Source organism: Tasmannia lanceolata, unplaced genomic scaffold (genome assembly GCF_043159265.1).
Source record: "Tasmannia lanceolata isolate RefF3 unplaced genomic scaffold, GAP_Taslan_0.1 ptg000006l, whole genome shotgun sequence".
Taxonomy (NCBI): domain Eukaryota; kingdom Viridiplantae; phylum Streptophyta; class Magnoliopsida; order Canellales; family Winteraceae; genus Tasmannia; species Tasmannia lanceolata.
In genome coordinates this window covers 20,902,823-20,923,757 of record NW_027518683.1, presented here as the reverse complement: position 1 = coordinate 20,923,757, position 20,935 = coordinate 20,902,823, and the positions used below count along the sequence as shown (strand labels likewise).

At 40.3% G+C, this 20,935-nt stretch overlaps 1 protein-coding gene, 1 long non-coding RNA gene and 1 pseudogene across 2 annotated transcripts; all 3 read right to left on the bottom strand.

The window, feature by feature from the left end:
- Positions 1–3,265: 3,265 nt before the first annotated feature.
- Positions 3,266–5,474, bottom strand: LOC143878814 (uncharacterized). Its single transcript, XM_077381047.1, has 2 exons — positions 5,446–5,474; positions 3,266–5,342 (listed from the first exon to the last, which is right to left on the bottom strand). Exons 1-2 carry the CDS (start codon positions 5,472–5,474, stop codon positions 3,266–3,268), a joined length of 2,106 nt encoding a protein of 701 aa, XP_077237162.1.
- An 888-nt stretch (positions 5,475–6,362) lies between these two features.
- LOC143878480 (uncharacterized) lies at positions 6,363–9,283 on the bottom strand. The gene is made up of 3 exons (XR_013250981.1): positions 9,132–9,283; positions 8,896–9,019; positions 6,363–6,454 (listed from the first exon to the last, which is right to left on the bottom strand). It is a non-coding gene; the product is annotated as an uncharacterized LOC143878480 (long non-coding RNA).
- Positions 9,284–16,870: 7,587 nt separating this feature from the next.
- On the bottom strand, positions 16,871–19,314 carry LOC143878479 (L-type lectin-domain containing receptor kinase IV.1 pseudogene; annotated as a pseudogene).
- Between the last annotated feature and the right edge of the window lie 1,621 nt (positions 19,315–20,935).

Genomic DNA, 20,935 nt, shown 5'->3' with positions numbered 1-20,935 from the left:
GCTTCTTGTAATCCCTTTATTTTCCACATAGTGAAATCTTTTGAAGTCTTCTCCCGTGGATGTAGGCTTGGTTGAACCACGTAAATCTTATGTGCATTATTTGTGGTTTGTCTTGTGCTTTACTTTTTTTGTTCTTGCAAATCTACTTCGGAAACGTTGCGTATTGTTAACTCATATAATCGGAAAGACACTTTTGTGTTTGGACTGATAACGGGTCACCGTGGAGGGCTATTTGGCTCCCCAATTTCGTAATGGTTTCAAGGGTAGATGCGCACGACAGTCCAGCTATGCTTCATTTTCTTTGATTCCATCTATTCACTACAAGAAAAAAGGTTTTCCCCGGCGTTCTAGAACGCCGCTAAAACATGGCCTATCCGCCGGTGATAACTTTACCGGTGGATATCCGGCGGTCATAAAACCGCCGGTGAAGATACTGTGGGGAAGATGTTGCCGGCGGTTTTAGCTTACCGCCGGCGAAGAATTTATATTCCCGGCGGTTATTACCGCCGGGCAATTTCGGAGAAAAGTTCTACATGGAATTTTGTGCCGGCGGTTTAAAAACGCCGGGGAAAGGTAAACTAAGTGCCGGTGGTTAATAACCGCCGGTAATAGTTTTATCCGGTACAATTGTAATTCTTTTGGAGGCAGTTTGAATGAGGATATACCGGCGTTCAGGACCGCCGGTAAATGGGTTTTTTAGAAGAGGGTTATTATTCTTCATTCCTTTGATGGGTGAGGCGGTTTGAATGAGGATATACCGGCGTTCAGGACCGCCGGTAAATGTTTTTTTTTTAATTTTTAAAAGAGGGTTATTATTCTTCATTCCTTTCATGCGTACATATATACCTGATAACAAATTATCGTTTAACACATTATCCACATATAAGCTTTCAGACCAAGGAGAAAAAATCAAGAACATAATCTAAACAGTAAGGGACAACATATAAGCTGTAACCCCAGTATTCATACCGTTAAAGGATATAGGTTAGCTAGAACCTACTTATCAGATGAAACCACCATCAGATGAACCTACTTATCAAATGAAACTTTTGCATGCACCTGAATTTAATAAGAGGAGTAACATCCTTCTAAAGAGCATATAAATTAGCATATATGATTTTTTTTTACTTTTCAATGGTGGAATGTTACATACCTCAGATAGGATTCTTGTTTGATGGATGCGCAAGGAAATCAAACAGATCTTTCTGTTTACCAATGCATGAAAAAATATCAAATATCAGAACCTTCTCCAATTCTAATTCAAGGACTTCATATAATCCACACGACCTTGCATATAATTAGTATAGAAAGAGCAAGAGCAACGAGTTCTTAACACTTGTACAGTCGAAAATCAGAAGAAGAAAAACTTGTTATGTAACTAAAAGTACAATGGACCCAACCCATGCTATGATTGAGGTGGAAAATATTCCACGAAAGAAACTTTTCAACAGCATAAATGAGAGTACAATGACCAAGCTGTTCTTAGGCACAGATACACCTCATGACACAACTCAAATTTGAAATATCACTCAGAATTGCCTCCATCGAGTTCCACGGAGGCATTATCAACTCCATCACTATCATCTTGCTCCGTATCATATTCTTCTTCGTCTTGGTTTTCCTGACTGAAGACATCCAATGGTATATCAATCTCTGTCCCAACAATATCTGTCCGTTCCCATTGTTCAATTTCTTCCAAATTCTGGATTTCCACCGCTTCGCTCTGTATATATGTCTCGTCATTGTCTCCACGCACTTCGTACAAATCCCTAGGTTTCGTCTTGATGATTACATGCCAATCATTGTTGTTGGGTTTATTGGGTTTATCTTGTACGTAGAACACCTATTGTGCTTGTGATGCCAATATGAAAGGCTCATCCGATGACAAACGTCGGGCCGTGTTTACAACCGTAAAACCAAACTCATCCTTTCTTATTCCTCTATTGGGTGTTATATCAAACCAATCACACTTGAATAGCAATGCCTTCAGTTGTTCGTAATAGTTGAGTTCGATGATATCCGTCAAGACACCGTAGTAACTAACATCTCCCGCGGTTGGATTTCTATCTCGTGCGCTCGCAAAGCTATTCGTTTTTGCAATGACAACAACTCCGCTATTTTGTGTTCTTTTTCCCTGCTCGCGATCCTTAGTATTGTAGCGGATTCCATTTACAATATAGCCTGTATATCTCCTAACAATGTTAGATGGACCACCGCTCAACCATCTAAGTTTTTCTGAGATTTGCTCATTTGACTCATGCAACTTTTCAACCTATACAAAAAATGGGTGATTATGGCTATAGAAAAAAGTTGTATTCCAAATAGACCTGTTCTGAGTTCAAGAAAAAAAACTGACATGTTTTTTAAACCAATCTGGAAACCGCTCGTTGTGAGTGTGATCTATGTCCCTTGGGAGCGCACGGGGACGCTCGATCCAAAGTTCGGCAATGTGTTTTCTACATGTGAATCAATGAATGTAAGAGAAAAGAAGAGTCGGGAAATATTAAATTATGACACTTGAAGTAACTTACTCAAGATATTGGTTGACAGCAGCGCAGTTGAAGAGAACATATCGATGTGCCTGTTTGACTGTCCGTGGATCTATGGGTTCCATATGAATCTTTCCTAGAGCACGTCCTGATACTGAGAAAATAGCGAATCCTTCTTCAAATTCACACGGAGCATCTTCGTCATTCCTTTGTGGTCGGTTCAACTTTGATTCAACCCCTTCCAAATATCTTGCACAAAACGTTAAACATTCTTCCGCAAGGCACCCCTCTGCAATAGATCCCTCCACACGATTTCTATTGCGAACATACAATTTTAATGTTAAAAGGTACCTACAAAATGTGAATACTTGTATTACGTTCTGTACTGAAAATATGTACACAAATTAACTGTTGAAACATAGTTTTGAGAAGCTCTGCATACCTTTCGATTGGGTACATCCATCGGTATTGTACTGGTCCAGCTAACCTTGCCTCATCCGCTAAATGAATCGGCCAATGCACCATAACATCAAAAAATGCCGGTGGGAAGATCTTTTCCATATGGCATAATGTTAGTGCTATCCTATTTTTCAATTTCATAAGTTCGCCCGATTTGAGAACCTTTGAACACAACTCTCTAAAGAAGCTACAAAGTTCAATCAATACCGAGCTGACGGTCTTTGGCAATGATGAACGTAAAGCTAATGGTAATAGCTGTTCCATCAGTACATGGCAATCATGGCTCTTCAATCCTGAAATCTTGCGCTGCTTCATATTCACACGTCGTGGATATTAGATGAATAACCATCAGGAACTTTGACGTGTTTCAAGGCACCACAGAAAATATCTTTCTCCTTTGAAGACATTGTGAAGCATGCTGGGGGCACGTATGTCTTGTTATTTCCTTTAGTTATTGGGTGAAGCGTTCTCCTGATATTCATTTTCTTTAAATCTAGCCGCGCTTTTAGACTATCCTTTGTTTTTCCTTCAATATTTAGTAACGTCCCAATGACATTATCACAAACGTTCTTCTCGATGTGCATCACATCTAGATTGTGGCGCAATAACAATGATTCCCAATACGGAAGACAAAAAAATATGCTTTTCTTCTTCCAATTGTGTTCCTTACGAGGCATCTCTTCGGTATTCTCCTCAGGTTCATTGAGATTCTTCTCACGCCTCCTTTTCTTTCCATGGGTATTCGGCTTCTTCCCACTCTTATCTGACTTCTTGCCACGTGTATCTTGTTTCTTTCCACGTGTATCTAGCTTCTTCCCAGTTGTAGTTGGCTTCTTCCCACTAGTATCCGGCTTCTTACCAAATGTTACGTTAATGCTCTGTAATTGATCCAGAACTTGACTGCCTGATAGCGGAATCGGAGCTACCCTCCATTCTTCCGTCCCATCAAAACCTGACTTATCAGATCGAAATGTGTGATTGATTGGTAAGAATCGCCGGTGGCCCATGTAGCATTGCTTACTTCCATGAGTCAACCTTTGAGAACACGTTTCTTTATGGCAAGATGGACAAGCCAGTTTTCCTTTCGTGCTCCATCCTGACAAGTTAGCATACGCCGGGAAGTCACTAATCGTCCACAACACAGCTGCATGCATTTGAAACATTTCATTCCTCGCTGCGTCGAAAGTCTGCACACCATCAATCCATAGTTCCTTCAACTCTTCTACCAAAGGTTTCAAGTAGATATCTATGTCATTCCCTGGTGAAGATGGTCCTGGAATAAGCAGTGAGAGGATCATATACGGTTGCTTCATGCACATCCATGGTGGCAAGTTATATGGCATTAGAACAACTGGCCACGTGCTGTGAGCAATACTCATCGTCCTAAAGGGATTGAAGCCATCACTTGCTAACCCAAGTCTAACATTGCGAGTCTCTGAACCAAACTCTTTATACTTGTAGTCCAAAGTCTTCCATGCTGTTGAGTCTGCAGGATGCCTTAATATACCATCTTTTGTGCGGCCCTCATCATGCCATGTCATAAAAGATGCTGTTTTCCTCGACATGTATAGCCTCTGCAATCTTGGTTTCAGTGGGAAGTGACGCAGAATCTTGGCAGGAATTTTTTTTCCTTTTGTAGATGTCTCAGATGGCTCGTCATCTGGATGTACTGCATCTGTTCTCCACCTCGATGCCCCACATGTGCGACATTTAAATTCATTAGCAGCTTCCTTCCAATACAACATGCAATCGTTAGGGCATACATCTATCTTGTTGTAATCGAGGCCCAAATCCTTAATAATTTTCTTCGTTTCATAAAATGACTTTGGCAACGTTTCACCATCAGGAAGTGCCTCCTTCAAGAGATCAAGTAACATAGTGAATGATTTGTTGCTCCATCCATTGAGACACTTGATGTGAAAAAGTCGAACAAGGAAGGATAATTTAGTGAATTTGCTGCCCGGGTATAATTTCTGCTCGGCGTCCTCTAATAATTTGAAAAATCTTTGTGAATTTAAATCTGGCCCCTCCGTACTTGTATTTCCTAGATCAACCCCACCGTCTGATGGCACATTGTCCATAGCACGATTAAACAATGGGTTGAGGTCGTGTAACATTTCATGCAATTTATCTTGTAGTATGGGTTCATCCTGCACTCGGTGATCACTGTCAGCCATAACACACGCCGATGGCACTGCCTTCCCATGAAAAATCCATGTATCGTAGCCCTTAAGCATCCCATCGACAACCAAATGATCCTCGGCCTGTATTCGATCAACCAAATAAATGTTGCCACATTTAACACATGGACATTTGATCTTGTTCCCATAATTAGTTCTGGCAAATGCAAAATCAAGGAACCGATCCAACCCTGCCCTATATGCTGGGTCAACTCTGTTTTATCAAAAATGGGAACATGCGTGAAGCTTATAAATTAAGATAACGAATTGGTTAAATCCAAATTTCATAAACTAACCCTACGTTATGAGGGTCATACCTTGGAAGTTGCATCCAACTTTTATTCATAACTACTCTCCTGCTTTACTCGAGGATAGAATGATAATGATTGGAACGAATGTGTACGACTGAAGAAAAACAAAGTGTCATTGAGGTCAAACACACTTGTTAAAATAAAGAATCCCAGTTTCATTGTGAAATAGGGAGAAGAGGTGGAGGCAAAAGGGGAAATACAGAGCAGAGGTGGAGGAAAACGAAATCACCTAGCTTCGTTGAAAGGAGAGTCGATTAAGCGGCGAGAGATCGAGGTGCAAGGAAAAAAGGGAGGGAAATAGGGGTTCGCGCGCGAGGAAGGAAAATGCCCAAATCGATGAAAGATGTGGAAGGAGGGGTTCTCGCAGGAAAGGAAAATGGGATCTGTGGAAGGAGGGGTTCTCGCGGGAAAGGAAAAGGGGATCGTGGGTTTTTATAGATCAAGTATTCCCTGCGGTTTTACTTATTACCGCCGGTGAATAACATATATTGCCGACGGTCATGGCTGTCGGGAATATTGTAGCCATGGTTAAAAAAAAGCGTAGGATGTTATTAAGATTCCCGACGTTTTTTACGGAACCCCCGGTGAAATTTGGGTATTTGCCGACGGATATTACGACCGCCGGGAAATAGCCGCCGGTAATACCCCTTTTTCTTGTAGTGCCGAGATAAGAAAGATAGCATGAATGATATTAAGAACAAAAAGACCATCAAGGAGTATTAAGAACAAAAAGACCATCAAGGAGTATAATAACACGGATGTATTAAGTAAAAATATTAAAGAGAAAGAAGCATTTGCTAGATGCAATGGCCAAACATGATAGAAGTTTAGAAAACCAAACAAACACCTCATGTGTGGCAATGGAAAAGAAGAGCTAGGTTAAAGAAATCAACCAAAAAAAAAACAAAAGCAGAATTAGAGAGGTTCATTAGCACCTTTAAAATCAAAGGGAGTGTGGACAACTCAATAGGAGGGAACTCTATCAAATCGGAGTTAATGCTATGAAATGCCTCACCTGCAGAAATAACATAAGAATGGTTAATAAATTCAGTGATACACATAACATCCACACACAATATTATCCAAAGCATAATGGTAGCAAAATGAAAAAAACAAACATGCCAGTTACCATAAATAATATACCTATGTATAAACAATGGTAGCTCAAAACATAGCTTGAACTACAAAAAACTATCTCTCTTGCAGTTTGAGATGTGTTCCCTTTTTTTGGGATTTCAGTTGTATCTAACAAAGACCAGTAACATAGCCTTCAACTTGCCATGGTTGTCAATGTTTCTACTCAAGTCCTTTGAGCACTCCTTCCATGACCACAAGGAATATAAATTGATTTAGATGTGTAAATAGGCAGCCCCAAAGCAATTGAAATGGCGTTAATTTGTAGTAACCCAACAAGAACAATCCATCAACTTAAGATAATCCCTTTGGAGAGTAGGATCTCTGGTTAAACAGTTCATGAATAGGAGTCAAATACCCTGATTTAGCACAACACCATTCTCCAGAGTAGGGGCTGATTTTTCAAAACGAGTAGTTTCCACAAACGCACAAAGGTGAAACCTTACTGGTGAGTGTACTCTCCAACAATACTATGAGCCCGAGTTTTGTCTTTGTCTGAGGTAGATAAGGAGCTCTGTGTTCAAGTACCAAAATTGATGCAGCCCAATATGTGGCAGTCCCAAAATTTGCTCAACAACTGACCTGTCATGTGAAGATAAGCAGGTGGGGACATTCATTTTTTGAACAGGGTTCTATGTAGCTGAACCATTATTAGTTAAACTTTAGTTCAGGCTAGACCTATTGGGTAAGCAGTCAAGGCTGGTTTGTAAGGGTCGGTGTGCACTATGATTCCAATTGGTAGGTTGCGAGTGGAAGCCCAAGCAACTGGTTCTGTTTCATACACTCTTTTTTTTTGAATGATCTGTTTGATATACTTTGCCTCTCTTGAATTAGAATAAGAGATATTACTACTCATATGAAATTTGTTTGTGTTCCGACAGCACTGGTTCGGATCAGTTTTCCTTGTTCGTTTAAGTTGGACAATAAGTCCTTGATGTAATGCAGGCATAATTCAGGTATCATGCTTTGACCTGTATGATAACCAGGTATCATGCTTTGACCTGGCTACTTCCATTTTGTACTTCCTGTATGATACGCCGGTATCATGCTTTGGAATGGACCGTAAAATCTTGCATTGTACAGGGTAAAACCTGAATTTTATAAGATATAACCCAGATTTTGTAAGCTAAAATCTGGATTGTTCATTTCAGGATTATAAAATAAGGGTTTTAGCTTACAAAGTCTAGGTTTTAGCTTGTAAACTGATGCAGGGGCGGGTAGCGGAAGTTTTAATATTCGGTAAAAGAGATGGATAAGGCTTTATAAGGAAAGGGTAGGTTTGTAGGATGGTCTTGTGGGGTTTGTTTAGTGCCTTAAACTAGGGAATTAAGGGACTATTTAGGGAACAAAGATGGACTGTGATGAGGCTTTAGGAAGGGACTAGTTTGTCTATTCTATGTACTGTTTGTTGGTTAAACTTATAGAGGGCTGCAAGAATTAAGAAAAGGAGGCTTTGGGTAATCGGTCAAAACATGGGTAATCTAATGCGGAAACAGGGGCTATTTTGGCAAGGATTTTAATATATTTAAGTCATTGCAGTGGGCTGAAAGGGGGTGGTATCCGGTTGACTTTTGTGGGGATACAAAGGAAATTTTGAGGACTAGCTTTTTGTGCACCAAGTACTGGGTTTTGCGAAAGGGCTTAAAGAATATTAAAGGGTTGTTTTGAGGCTGAGCAAATAATTAGAAAGTGGGTCTGCTTCAAGGTGGGGTTTGCAGCAATAAAAGAAAGAAGAAGAGAGGCTAGTATTCAAGGTTGTATTGCTAAAAAACTAGGAGATTTCGGCAGGTATGTGGCTGCCTATTGATGGCAGTTTCAATGGCAGAACCTGAAGGTTGAAGCAGAGAAGGCTACTTCGATGGTGGTTTACCGTTGGTATTCTACTTCCATAGAATATATCCTACGTCTTTAAAGAACAGAACCCTAATCTTCAAAAAAAAAAAAAAAACAACATTGGAAACAAAAAGATTCTTCAAGATAGTAGATTTCTGGAAAAAATTCATTTCATAGGAAGGAAAAAATTAAACTATTACGAGAACAAACACATTTCTTTGGCATGGAATTTCATAACTAAAAGCAAGAGGGATTGCACATTATGTAAAAAATTAAATCCTAACCCCATTCCAGTTGAGAGACGGGTCATCTCTTCTCTCATAAAAACCAATCTACTAAGATTGTTTACAAAACCCCCAAAATAAGATGAAAACCCCTAAAAAAACCCTTACATTCTGATGGAAAACCATGAATAAATAGGTAATTTAGCTAGGTTGGAAAGGAACGAGCAAAAAGAAAATACAAAGGAATTTTAGGGCTGAAAATCACCTAGGTCTTGCTATCTTTGGGATGTTAGAGAGATCAGACCCTTCGCTTCTTCTCCAATATCCAAAACCCTAAACAAAGTTATCCTTATCTTCTTCAAGCCCTCCTTTCCACCCTTTGCAAAACCCTAAATAGAGATCCAAAAAACATATATTACAAGCAAACGAAATAGGGAGAAGAGGTGGAGGAACAAATGTGAAATACAGAGAAGAGGTGGAGGAAAAAGCAAACCAAATCACCTAGCTTTCTTTGAAGGAGAGTCTCGATTTCTTTTTTTGGTGAGTCTCGATTTTGTTACTAGCTAAGACGGTGAGAGAGGTGGAGGGAAAAAAGGAAGTTGTACCTAATCGGTGAAAGAAGTGGAGGGAAAAAGAGTTTCACGCGCGGGAAGGAAAATGGGGAATCGTGGATTTCTAGAGTTTTCCCCACTAATATATGCCGACGGTCAACAAATGCTGGGGTTTTACAATAAGCTTCACCGGCGGTTTCACTTATTACCGCCGGGGAATTGTACATTTTGCCGACGGTCATGACCGCCGGGGATAGCGTGGACAACATCACAAAAATGAGTTCGAGGTTAACGCGAGACCTCGGCGGTTTTTCTGTGACCGCCGGTGAAATATGGTCTTTGCCGACGTTTATTTGGACCGCCGGGAAATATCCGCCGGAAATAACCCTTTTTCTTGTAGTGATTTGCTCATAAATCAACAGCTCATACACAATCCAGTATGTTAATACACGAGTCTTCCAGAGCTTTGCACCAATTGCAATTTCAATGCGTCATATGATTCAAAATCCGTGGTGTGGAGACACCAAAGTTCAAATCTGATGAAATACCTTTAGAATCAAGGAAGAAGATAATGAAAAGAGATGGAGCTTGATATTCCTTGCTCTAGAAACCTCCCTTCATTAGATGAATTTTTCTAAGGGGAAAGATATCTAGGAGCCAAAATTCAAATTCCAATTTCTACCAAAGTTTCAAATTACAAATGTAAGGTCTCTAATTAAAATTTTTGGGAAAGTGGCTATTTATGGCGAATTACATTGTAAAATGACACTAATATCCCTAGTTAAAGCAAAATTACTAAAATACCACTAATACTAGCAAAATAACAAAAAAACATCCACCACTAAACCACAAAAACACAAAAGACGTGACAAATAGCCAAAATGACCAGCCTACGCTACTAAGGTAGGTGAACAAATGACAAAAATGACCCTACTCTAATGGATCAATCTTTAACACCGATGGAATAAGGGATGCTCCTACATCACTTCCACTACTCGTGCCGACTCAAGAAAGAAGGGAACATCATGTTGGGGGTAAAACCAGGTCATTGACAGCACGCCGACACATGGAAGAGAGAGAACACGACCGAGGACCCTCGAAGTCGAGGGTAAAGAGGACCACCTCAAGACGCCTCCACTACTACCCTGACCGAGAGGAGAACCCTCGATCGACTGACACCCGACATCCTGTTGTGGCCCTCAAGCAGGCAAGAGCACTCAGAAGCCGCATGACACCACAAAGCCTATCAACCCACAGATTCACCACTGCAGAGGATCATACGACGTCTCTCCAATTGCCGACCAATTCCACCAGATCCATGCAAGGCACTACCGTCTTCAAAGTCCCATCCTTCTCAAAGATCGTATACAGTCCCATCACCGCTAGTTCCTAGTTATAACCGGTAGCTTCTAACCAATCCTTATCAGGGATAGATTTCCTCATGATACATCACATCATAGACCTGCCATCGCCGGCTAGCCGCACTACCCGCCCCCCCCCCCCCCCCCCACCCCCACCCCAAATGATAGCGATCACACAACGCGTCATTGTCACATCGCACCCACCAAACATGGAACCTTCGCCTATAAAAGAGAACCCTCTACTCTATACCAAATGGTCGAAGGTTGACTTCTTACCATCCAGGTAACGATAATCTACCGTCGCACTAGGTACATGCACTCACTCAGGTCACCAACAAACATTCACCCTCCTCACCCTCTCCATTCACCACCATCTTCGTGTTCAACTCTCATTATGTTGCCTCCATCTGACTTGAGTGTTGAATGGTACCCCCGGAGTTCCCACTCCGGATGTCTCTAACCTTTTGTCTGTGAGGGTAGGTTGCGGGATGAGATAACCACTCTTCTACCGAAGTGATGATGTCCAAATATGGTCCCTTGATCCAAGGGCTGGTAGAGCTGCAACCTATGAATCCTGTGCTCACAAAAAAAGCATTAGGGGTCCCGGAGGTATTGCTCCGGGAAGCCACTTTGACGCTCAAGTCAGAAATAGATATCACAGGTAAAGCCAAGTAACAGAAATAATAAGTGAGAGGGAGCTTATCTCCTGGGCATAAGTTGAAGGTGAAGTAATGGCTAGAAAAGATTAGATCCTTGTAAGTTTGAGCGTGGGAACTTATATAGAGAGGGAGCTTCTACATTGTAGCTTAGTGTGAGCGCCACGCAACATATTTTCATTAGTGGAGAGGTGATGATGGCGCTGCACCATATTGGAAAGTCCCTTTTCACACTCCCTGGCACTGCGCCATATTGGAAAGTCCCTTTTCACACTCCATGACAATATGTCGGAGAGCGGCGAATACGGATACGGATACGGATACCGGTCAGAGGGTGTGCTACTGGCACGTGACAAGGTGCTGGAGGAATACTCAGTTTAATCCCCAACACCAAGCTAGGCAGAAGGTGGGACCTCCCATGTGTTAGAGCCATTCGTAAGCACGGCCAGATTTGAGCCGCAACACTGGCTATCAAAATCTTTTAGAATTCTCAAAAAGCTCTAGATAAAAAAAAATTAGTTCCATTATCAAAATATTGAGATTAGAAGAACTAGTCACAATGTTGTCAAATTTGAGTGGCCTGAAGAAGAACTTGTTGATAATATTGGAATCTGGAGACCATGGCAATTATCTATATTTGAAAATAATCTTTGGCCTCATTCTGTGGAGAACTTTCCAGGTGGAAGTCTAGTCCTCAGGGTCGCCGAAGACATTTACATGCAAAATTGCAACCACCCACATGACTTTAATATGTTCTAGATCGTTCGTCATGACTTTGCATGATTAATTCAAAAGTTAATGGAAAAGTCTTAAATAAAGATTGGACTGCCTTTATCAAAACACTAGTGTGAGGATACGATTTTTCACATCATTTATTATTGGACCAATTACCAATGGGGGACAAACATTAGGCAAGATTATCAACAGGACCCATGCTTTTCAAAAATTATCAATGGGGGACAAGAGAGGTCTTTTTTTTTGATCGGTTAACAAGAGAGGTCTTGTCAGTAAAAGCTGGACGAAAATGCCCTTTCGCATTCACAACACGTTTTGACTTGGTTTTTCCTTCTTCCCTCTTCTTTTACTTTTCCATTATCACCTTTTTTATTTTTTACCCTACCAGTCATCTTCCTCCTTTTTTCAGCCAACATTGTTGTTGGCAAATCTTGAAAACTTGAATATTGAGATCTTACCATTTATCTCTTTGTATTTATGTTTTGTTTTTCTTTTTCTTTTTTAGGGTTTTGCACTATTTTTCATTCCTCTGTTTCTGATTTATCTTGTTTAGGGTTTAAGCTTTTTTTTTTAGGGTGAGTTCTGGAGATAATGCATGGATGGCTTCACTCACTTTTTTGGAAGACAAGTGGTTGTATAAGAAAAAGTTGATGTAATACATGAATGGATGGCTACACATCTTTTGATTTTCTTAAAATTTTTTTATTTATTGTAATACACAAATTGGGATGTCATACATGAAGCACATTTAATGAAAACAACATCAATTTCTTTTGTTATTTCTATCATGAGCAGAATTGTAATGCCATTAGAAGAGTTGCTATAAGCAGGGGGTTTTGTAGTAGAAGGGGTTTATCAACTCTCTGGAAGGGGGTTAGTAACTCTAAAAAGTAGGGTTACCAATTTTCGAATGGGCTTATCAAGTGCTTGAAAATTGGCCGAGAGTACTGGAGTTTTGGAAGAGGGTTTTCAAGTCTCTAGGAATGGGGTTACCTAGCATAAAAAATGGGGTTACTAATTTCCGAATGGGGTGATCAAGTCCCTGAAAATTGGCCAAGGGTACTAGAGTTTTGGAAGGGGGTTTTCAAGTCTCTGGAATTGGGGTTATCTAGTATAAAAAATGGGGTTACCAATTTCTGAATGGGCTTATAAATTCCTTGAAAATTGGCTGAGGGTACTGGAGTTTTGGAAGAGGGTTTTCAAGTCTCTAGGATTGGGCTTATCAAGTATCAAAATGGGGTTACCAATTTCCGAATGGGCTTATCAAGTCCCTGAAAATTAGGGATTGGGGTTATCTAGTATCAAAATGGGGTTACCAATTTACGAATGGGCTTATCAAGTCCCTTAAAATTGCCCAAGGGTACTGGAGTTTTGGAAGGGGGTTTTCAAGTCGGTGGAGTTGGGGTTATCCAGTATCAAAATGAGGTTACCAAATTCCGAATGGGCTTATCAAGTCCCTTATGAACACGTTTTTACTTCCTGTTTTTTTTCACTCGTTCATTTTCACGTTTTTTTCTTTCTACTGTACGATTCATCTTCCTCATCCTCCATAGAAAGGGAGAAGGAGAAATACAAAACCCTAAAACAAATGAAAAACAAAAGCTATATATTGAGAGATAGATGGGAATGAACTCACGTTTCAAAATTTTGAGTTTTCCCACCTCCAATGGTGGCTAAATGATGAAGAAGATGACTGGTAAGGTAAAAAAAATAAAGTTGAAAATGAAAAAGTAAAAAACAAAGAGGGAAAGAAGAGAGAAGAGGGAAAAGTGGAAAAGCAAAACGTGTTGCTTAAGAAAAGGGCATTTTTCCAGCTTTTAATGACAAGACCTCTTTTGTCCCACGTTGATAATTTCTGAAAAGCATGGGTCTTGTTGATAATTCCACCTAATTTTTGTCCCCCATTGGTAATTGATCCTTTATTATTCAATAGAAGCTGATAACGGAGCGTATATTCGGCGAGGTAGAGATAGAAAGTTGGTTATCAAGAGGAAAAGAGTTGAACGCACAAAAAACCAAAACTGAAAGAAAGAAAAGCCAGCCACATGCTTTGTTACTACTTTTCTCTCCTTTTCTCGTTAACATTGATCCAGGGGTCCTGTTTACCCAGGGTCCGTTTAGATGCGGTGAAGGGAATTGGAACAACAAGGGCGACAGGGAAAGAGAAAACATGGATTTATGTTTCCATGGACCCCTTTTCAATTCCTTTGGCTCTTCGGTTTTCAGGTTGATGTTATAGTTCTAAGTGGGGACCATGTGGAAGTAAAAATAATTAAATGACACCGACTCTAGCAGCTTAACATTTTGGGATAATTTGTTGTTTCACATTATATGGGAGCTATTGCATCCTGGGTTCTAAACCCAACTACTCCTTGACATTAAAAATTCACGTTTATGGGAAAAAAGAGGGGCCACACATGAGAGGGAGTGTGAAAGAATGAATGATTAAATAACACCAACTCTAATAGCTTAAACTTTTGGATTAATTGGTTTTTGCACACCCACCTCACTTATTAACACACACCCCTCTCTTGCATACACGCACAAACAAGTAGAGAGAAACAAAAACACACAAATTTACACAAACCCATACACAACTTTAGAGTTTGAATTAAAAAGCTATATCAGTTAGACAGTTACAAATTAATATATTGAACTCTAAAGTGGTTTGTATTGCTAAAACATCTATTTTGATCCATTTGAATTTCGCTTATCTGTCCAACAAACCCATCAATGACATTAATTCTATAACAAAACTGGGCTTTCCCTATTGACTTTAGTTACAGTGTTTCCTTTATTAAAGAAAAACAAATGTTCCTTTACTAGAGAGAAACAAGGGAATTGCTAGCGTCCATCGCTAAAGGGTTTTCGTGCCTGGTCTGTCGCACATCAGACCAGCCACCTCGTTAATGAATAAGATGAGGGCTGTTTGGATATCAACATAGTTGTTAGGTAGTTAAAAGTTGGTTATAAAGTAAGAAGGTTGGGGGTGGTTTTCAAGAAAACAGGAAGGATAAAGGCTGTTAAATAATTCCAAGAGATTGGTCATTTGGGATGGTTTTTGGAAGGTTATTGTCGATCTGCTTGGGGAAGGAAGTAGGGTGATGGGTTCGTTAATAAAGGTGGCGGGAATACGGTGTAGAATGGCCTCTATTTTTTATCGAAGAAGTGTTGGGGGTTCCATGTGAAAGCAAAGATCCCACATCGGTGAAATAAAAAGAGGTGGATGGGCTTTATTAGGACTAGGGCACCCTCCCCTTAATGGCTAGCTTTGAGGGTGAGTTCTACCCGGGTCCCAAAAGGTGGTATCAGAGCAGGGGTGTGGTAATCCCAGTTTAGCCTCCAAGGATGGAAATATCCCTCGGGGAAGATCTCGTTAACCCTGGTATGCCTCCGATGACGGAAAATTTCTAGAGGAAGATGTCGTAGTTCCCATGCTTCACCCAAGTTAAAAGATGTGGATGGGCTTTATTGGGACTTGGGCACCCTCCCCTTAATGGCTAGCTTTTGAGGGTGAGTTCTACCCAGGTCTCAACAACAACAAGGAGATTTAAGGGACTGGTTTTAAGGCTGAGATTGGAAGAGAAATAACAAGATGGGCAGTTGGTTTTGCTGCGAGGAAGAGACTAAGGTCATATGGGGTTTCATAGATTAGATGCTAAGAGGGCTATGGGTTGCTGTTTTGGAGGGAAAAGAAGGGTGTTCTCCGATAAATTAAGGCAGAGAATAGACAGGAGTTAGAATCGGTTGAAAGTATGGGTTACTGCAGATTTTGCAAAGGAAGTATAGGTGGTGATTTTTTGGTTGTTTGTGCCACCAAAGAAAAGTATATTGGCCTATGGAGAAGGCTGCTAACAGGGACTGGTTTGTGCCTAAAATTAAGAGAGACTATGGTGTATTGATGAACTGACCTCAACAATGGTTATCAGTTGATCTCCAGTTAGTTTAGGCAGCGCAACAACAGCGGCAGGTGGCTGTGCTTTTAACCAGCGGGCAGGATCTTCAATTGGCAGGACAATCTTGGCAAGTAGCAGGTGACTTGCTACGAAACTTGGGACATGGACTAGTTTTTGATGATATTCAACTAAACTAGAGTTTTTATTAATCAAAAGCTTGTCCAAATAGTTTACATGTATGGCTTTTTATAGGCCGTTGATGAGCAATCCTAATCCAAGACAAAGATCGTAATTCTACTCAAACTAAAACAAGAAGAAGTCTAAGATATCCCTAAAATTTCTACACTTCAAAGTAAACTTAAACTCTCCCTAAGTTTTCTCTCCTTCTGAACGACTAACTCTAATCCAAACGAAACTTCTAAATAAATCTAAATTTCAGCGAATAAGAAAATACCCAAAAAAAAAGGGAGATGATATTTTCACTCCCCACGCATTAGGCATTTGCCCCCTTATACCGTGAACAGTGGGCAACATTAAGGCTTATTGACATCAAATCACGTTAAAAGGGGGCGAATGCGTACTGGTGGTCGTGTGTGTGTGTGTGTGTTTTGGGGGGGGGGGGGGGGGGGAGGATATCATCACCAGAAAAAAAAACCTAACTAAAACTAATTAAAATTGGATTCATAGTAAATAAGAACCGTTGATTTGGACATCATCCGATATCAGGATGATCTTGGAATTTTCGGCCTTCTGGAAATATGATCTGCCATTTACTCAAACTTTACTGTCCATCTGGACAGTTGGTTCGCTGATCCAACAGTCCGTTGGTGACGTAGGGAGCGTGAGAGCAGCAACACCAAGATGGAGATCAACACAAACAACAACTAAAATAATCTCGTGGGGGCTTGAAAACCCATGCCACAGTTTGGAGAAAAACTCCAATATAACACGTGAAAGGAGCGAAGCTCCTTCACGAGCCAATGCTCTTCACAGGAGATATTCCAAAAATCTTCTTTATTCAATCTGTCTTTCTTTCCTCATGACATTACATAATATAGAGAGTCAAAATCTAAGAATAGCAACATTAAATACTAACTTAAGACCTAAGCAATTAATTCCACCTAAGGCAATAAAAATAAAACTTAGAAATATTACTAATAACCCTAAAATTGCAATTTCGAAATTGACCCTTACCATAACCTAAAAATGACCGTAACTTGTTGAAATCAAGTCCAAATCGTGTTATCTTTGGCTCTTTAGATAGGTAATCGAAAAACCTTTCTAAAAATACCAAAATCAAGCTAAATAGACAAGTTTTGACTCCCCACAAAAATACTAAAAATAAAATGACGAAAATAAAAAATAAAAAAACAAAAGATTCGATCAATGCTGCACGTTCTCCATTAGTAGGGGTCTGATAATGGATTTGAATGTCCAGTCTTCGAACAGCTTAGATGCACCGGCATAAGAATCAACGACCCCCAAAGAGGATTGAATCCCCAATGGATGACGAGTATCCACCTGACCTGTCCAAAAAAGGATATGACATGGTGAAAGCATCCAAACCTTCATTGTGCCCCACTTCTAAATGACTTACTCTAAAACTATTTGAAGACAGTTCAGGTAGAGGAGTATCCCCATCTAGAAACTGCATGACTTGCCTCATGCTTGGCCTAGTGCACGGCACGGGATGCGAACAGAGCAATCCAAGCTTCAACACCAACTCCATTTCGTGCACCAGGTAATTAGTTCCCAGATTCGGATCACTTGTCTCTAAAATTAAGCCTCTCCTCCAACATTCTGACACCCAATCAACAAGAACCACTCCTTCTGCAGACGCTCGTAGATTTATTGGTCTCCTTCCACAAGCAACCTCGAGTATGAAGGCCCCAAAGGAAAACACGTCGGTGCTTGTCGTTGCCTTGCCAGTTCTGCTTAACTCCGGTGCCATATAACCCAGAGTTCCGACCACATGAGTGGTTTGAGGATCGGTTCCATGATCATATAATCTCGATAGACCAAAATCGCCTAATCTTCCATTGAATTCATGATCTAGTAAAACATTGCTCGCTTTGATGTCTCTGTGGATGACAATCTGCTCCCATTCTTCATGCAAGTAATAGAGCCCGGAAGCTACTCCTTTGATGATTCGAAATCTTTGATTCCATGTTAGAACTGAAATGGGCTGATCAAAGAGTAATTTGTCAAGACTTCCATTGGGCATGTAATCATAGACCAAGAGGAGCTCTCCTTTGCGCCGGCAATATCCGAGTAGCTGTACTAAGTTCCTGTGTCGGAGCCTTCCAATGCTGATAATCTCAGCTACAAACTCCCTCATCCCTTGCCTTGATTCATGAGAGACTCTCTTCACAGCAACTTCGACTTTGGAGGAAGGTAACAGACCTTTGTACACCCTACCGAAACCTCCGGTGCCCAGAAGCTCTGTGTCTCTGAAGCCCTTGGTGGCTATAAATAGATCCTTGTATGAGAACCTTTGTGGCCCATATTCACGCTCCCAGTCCTCGAGTAACTCTGCGAATTTGATCCTCCTTCTCACAAAAAGAAGAACGCTGGCGACGGTCACGAAGATGAAAACTAACATAAAAATGGGCAAACCAATTGTCAATACTTTTGATTTCTTTTTGGGACCTCTCCGAGGGAGCTTAGGAAGACGCGATATATCGAGTTCTTGAGCTTTTCCATTCATTTGAAAGCTCCATCCCAGAACATAATGAGCAGTTGGAATCAATCCAGTCGATGTAGAAAAACCCAAGTACATATCTTTTAATACAACCGATGAAAGATTAACCACCGAAGACAAAAGAGGGCGATTAGGTTTAGGTTTCTTCACTGGCGATATTGTTACATCAAGTTTCATATCTGTACCATTGTACTCTGCCCAAACCTGAATTGGTTCTCCACTTATAAGGCTTATGGTCTCGATCCTACCATTTTCATTAATATAATAAGCGGCATGTGTGGAGTTGGTAGAGTTTAAGCTGTTGATATCGATTCCCACATGGTCATCATCAATATCTCCAAATTCGAGGTTCTGGACGGTATCAAGCTCCACGGCAACAACATGATTAGAAGAATTCCCATTGTTGCTAGAACTGAAGAGGCCAAGATTTTGGACAGGTAGACCTCCGGGGAGCGCTCTCTCTGGGGCAATAACAAAGGCCATCCCATGGGCAAAAACAGGATAAGTGGCGAAAATTGCAAAGATGAAAGTAGTAGAAAAGGAGCAAACAGTACCATTGGTAGGATCCTTAAATTGGAGGGGCATGGAGTGGAAGGCATGACCCGTGCTTTGCTTTGTGTTGTTGGTTAGCTGTAAGAGACCGTTGGGTGTAATTTCCGCTATGCCATCGAAGCTCAGATTGGCGCTGAGGAATCCATTGTAGGTGAAGCCATCATTGTTAGAAGCTGTAATTTTGATGAGGAGAAGCACCAGAAATATCTTGGTAAACATTACTGAAGTCTTGCTAGAGATTCAAAAAGTCTTTTAAAGAGCTTTCTCAGGTAAAGCATTCTGTTTGATAATATATAGGCGAAGAGGAAAAGTGTATATCCCATGCATTATGAGTGAAGGCTATTTACTTGTGGAGTCAATGCAATTAGTTGTACAGATAGACGTTAACTTCAGAATGCACGAATATTATATGTACCATATTTTTTTGTTAATGGCACTCATCTCTTGGCTTTACACTTTCTTTTTCTAGTTGTAAAAAGCTGTTAGAATTCCCAAATAGCTTTCAGTCAGAAATGTATAAAACATGGTGATTAGTTCCATCATTAAAATATGAACATAAATATGCTTCTTTTTTATTTATGAACACGACAAACAAACACCTTGCAAATAATTTGTTACATTTAAGTGATAAGAGGTAGTATTATAGGATTTTTTTGGCTTTATTTGGATGCCGGGAATGGAAGGGAAGGGGGTTGGTGATGCTCTGACAATACTATCATCGGACGAATCATCCAAAAAGGCTATCATTCAAGATATTTCTTTGACGCATTCACCGTCTCTATTTCTAGATATTTTTCTAGCGTTTCTCTTCCCCACCCAGCTGTCTTTCAACGTGGCATAAGAGAAAAGGGCTGTTTTCCATTTATCTGACGTCATAGTTTAGCATTTTTACATGCAAAATTGCAACCACCCACATGACTTTAATATGTTCTAGATCGTTCGTCATTTTTACATGCAAAAAAACAAAGTTGAAAATGAAAAAGTAAAAAAAAGAAGAGAGAAGAGGGAAAAGTGGAAAAGCAAAACGTGTTGCTTAAGAAAAGGGCATTTTTGTCCAGCTTTTAATGACAAGACCTCTTTTGTCCCACGTTGATAATTTCTGAAAAGGATGGATCTTGTTGATAATTCTAGCTAATTTTTGTCCCCCATTGGTAATTGATCATTTATTATTGGACCAATTACCAATGGGGGACAAACATTAGGCAGAATTATCAATTGGACCCAGGCTTTTCAGAAATTACCGATGGGGGACAAAATTTGTCTTTTCAGTAAAAGCTGGACGAAAATACCCTTTGGCATATAAAACATGTTTTGACTTTGGAAGGGGGTTTTCAAGTCTCTACGATTGGGGTTATTAGGTATCAAAATGGGGTTACCAATTTCAGAATGGGGTTTTCAAGTCTCTACGATTGGGGTTATTGGTAACCCCATTTTGATACTTGATAACCCCAATCCTAGAGATTTGAAAACCCCATTCCAAAACTCCAATACCCTCGGCCAATTTTCAAGGACTTGATAAGCCCATTCAGAAATTGGTAACCCCATTTTTTATACTAGATAACCCCATTCCTAAAGACTTGAAAACCCCGTTCTGAAATTGGTAACCCCATTTTAATACCTAATAACCCCAATTGTAGAGACTTGAAAACCCCCTTACAAAGTCAAAACATGTTTTATATGCCAAAGGGTATTTTCGTCCAGCTTTTACTGAAAAGACAGATTTTGTCCCCCATTGGTAATTTCTGAAAAGCCTGGGTCCAGTTGATAATTCTGCCTAATGTTTGTCCCCCATTGGTAATTTTCCCTTTATTATTCAATAGAAGCTGATAACGGAGCGTATACTCGGCGAGGTA

Excerpts from the sequence above, each read along its gene's own strand:
- LOC143878814 (XM_077381047.1), bottom strand. The coding sequence starts at position 5,474 with ATGAATAAAAGTTGGATGCAACTTCCAAG. Across the intron at positions 5,343-5,445 it reads AGTTGGATGCAACTTCCAAG|AGTTGACCCAGCATATAGGG; the intron begins GTATGACCCTCA and ends TTGATAAAACAG.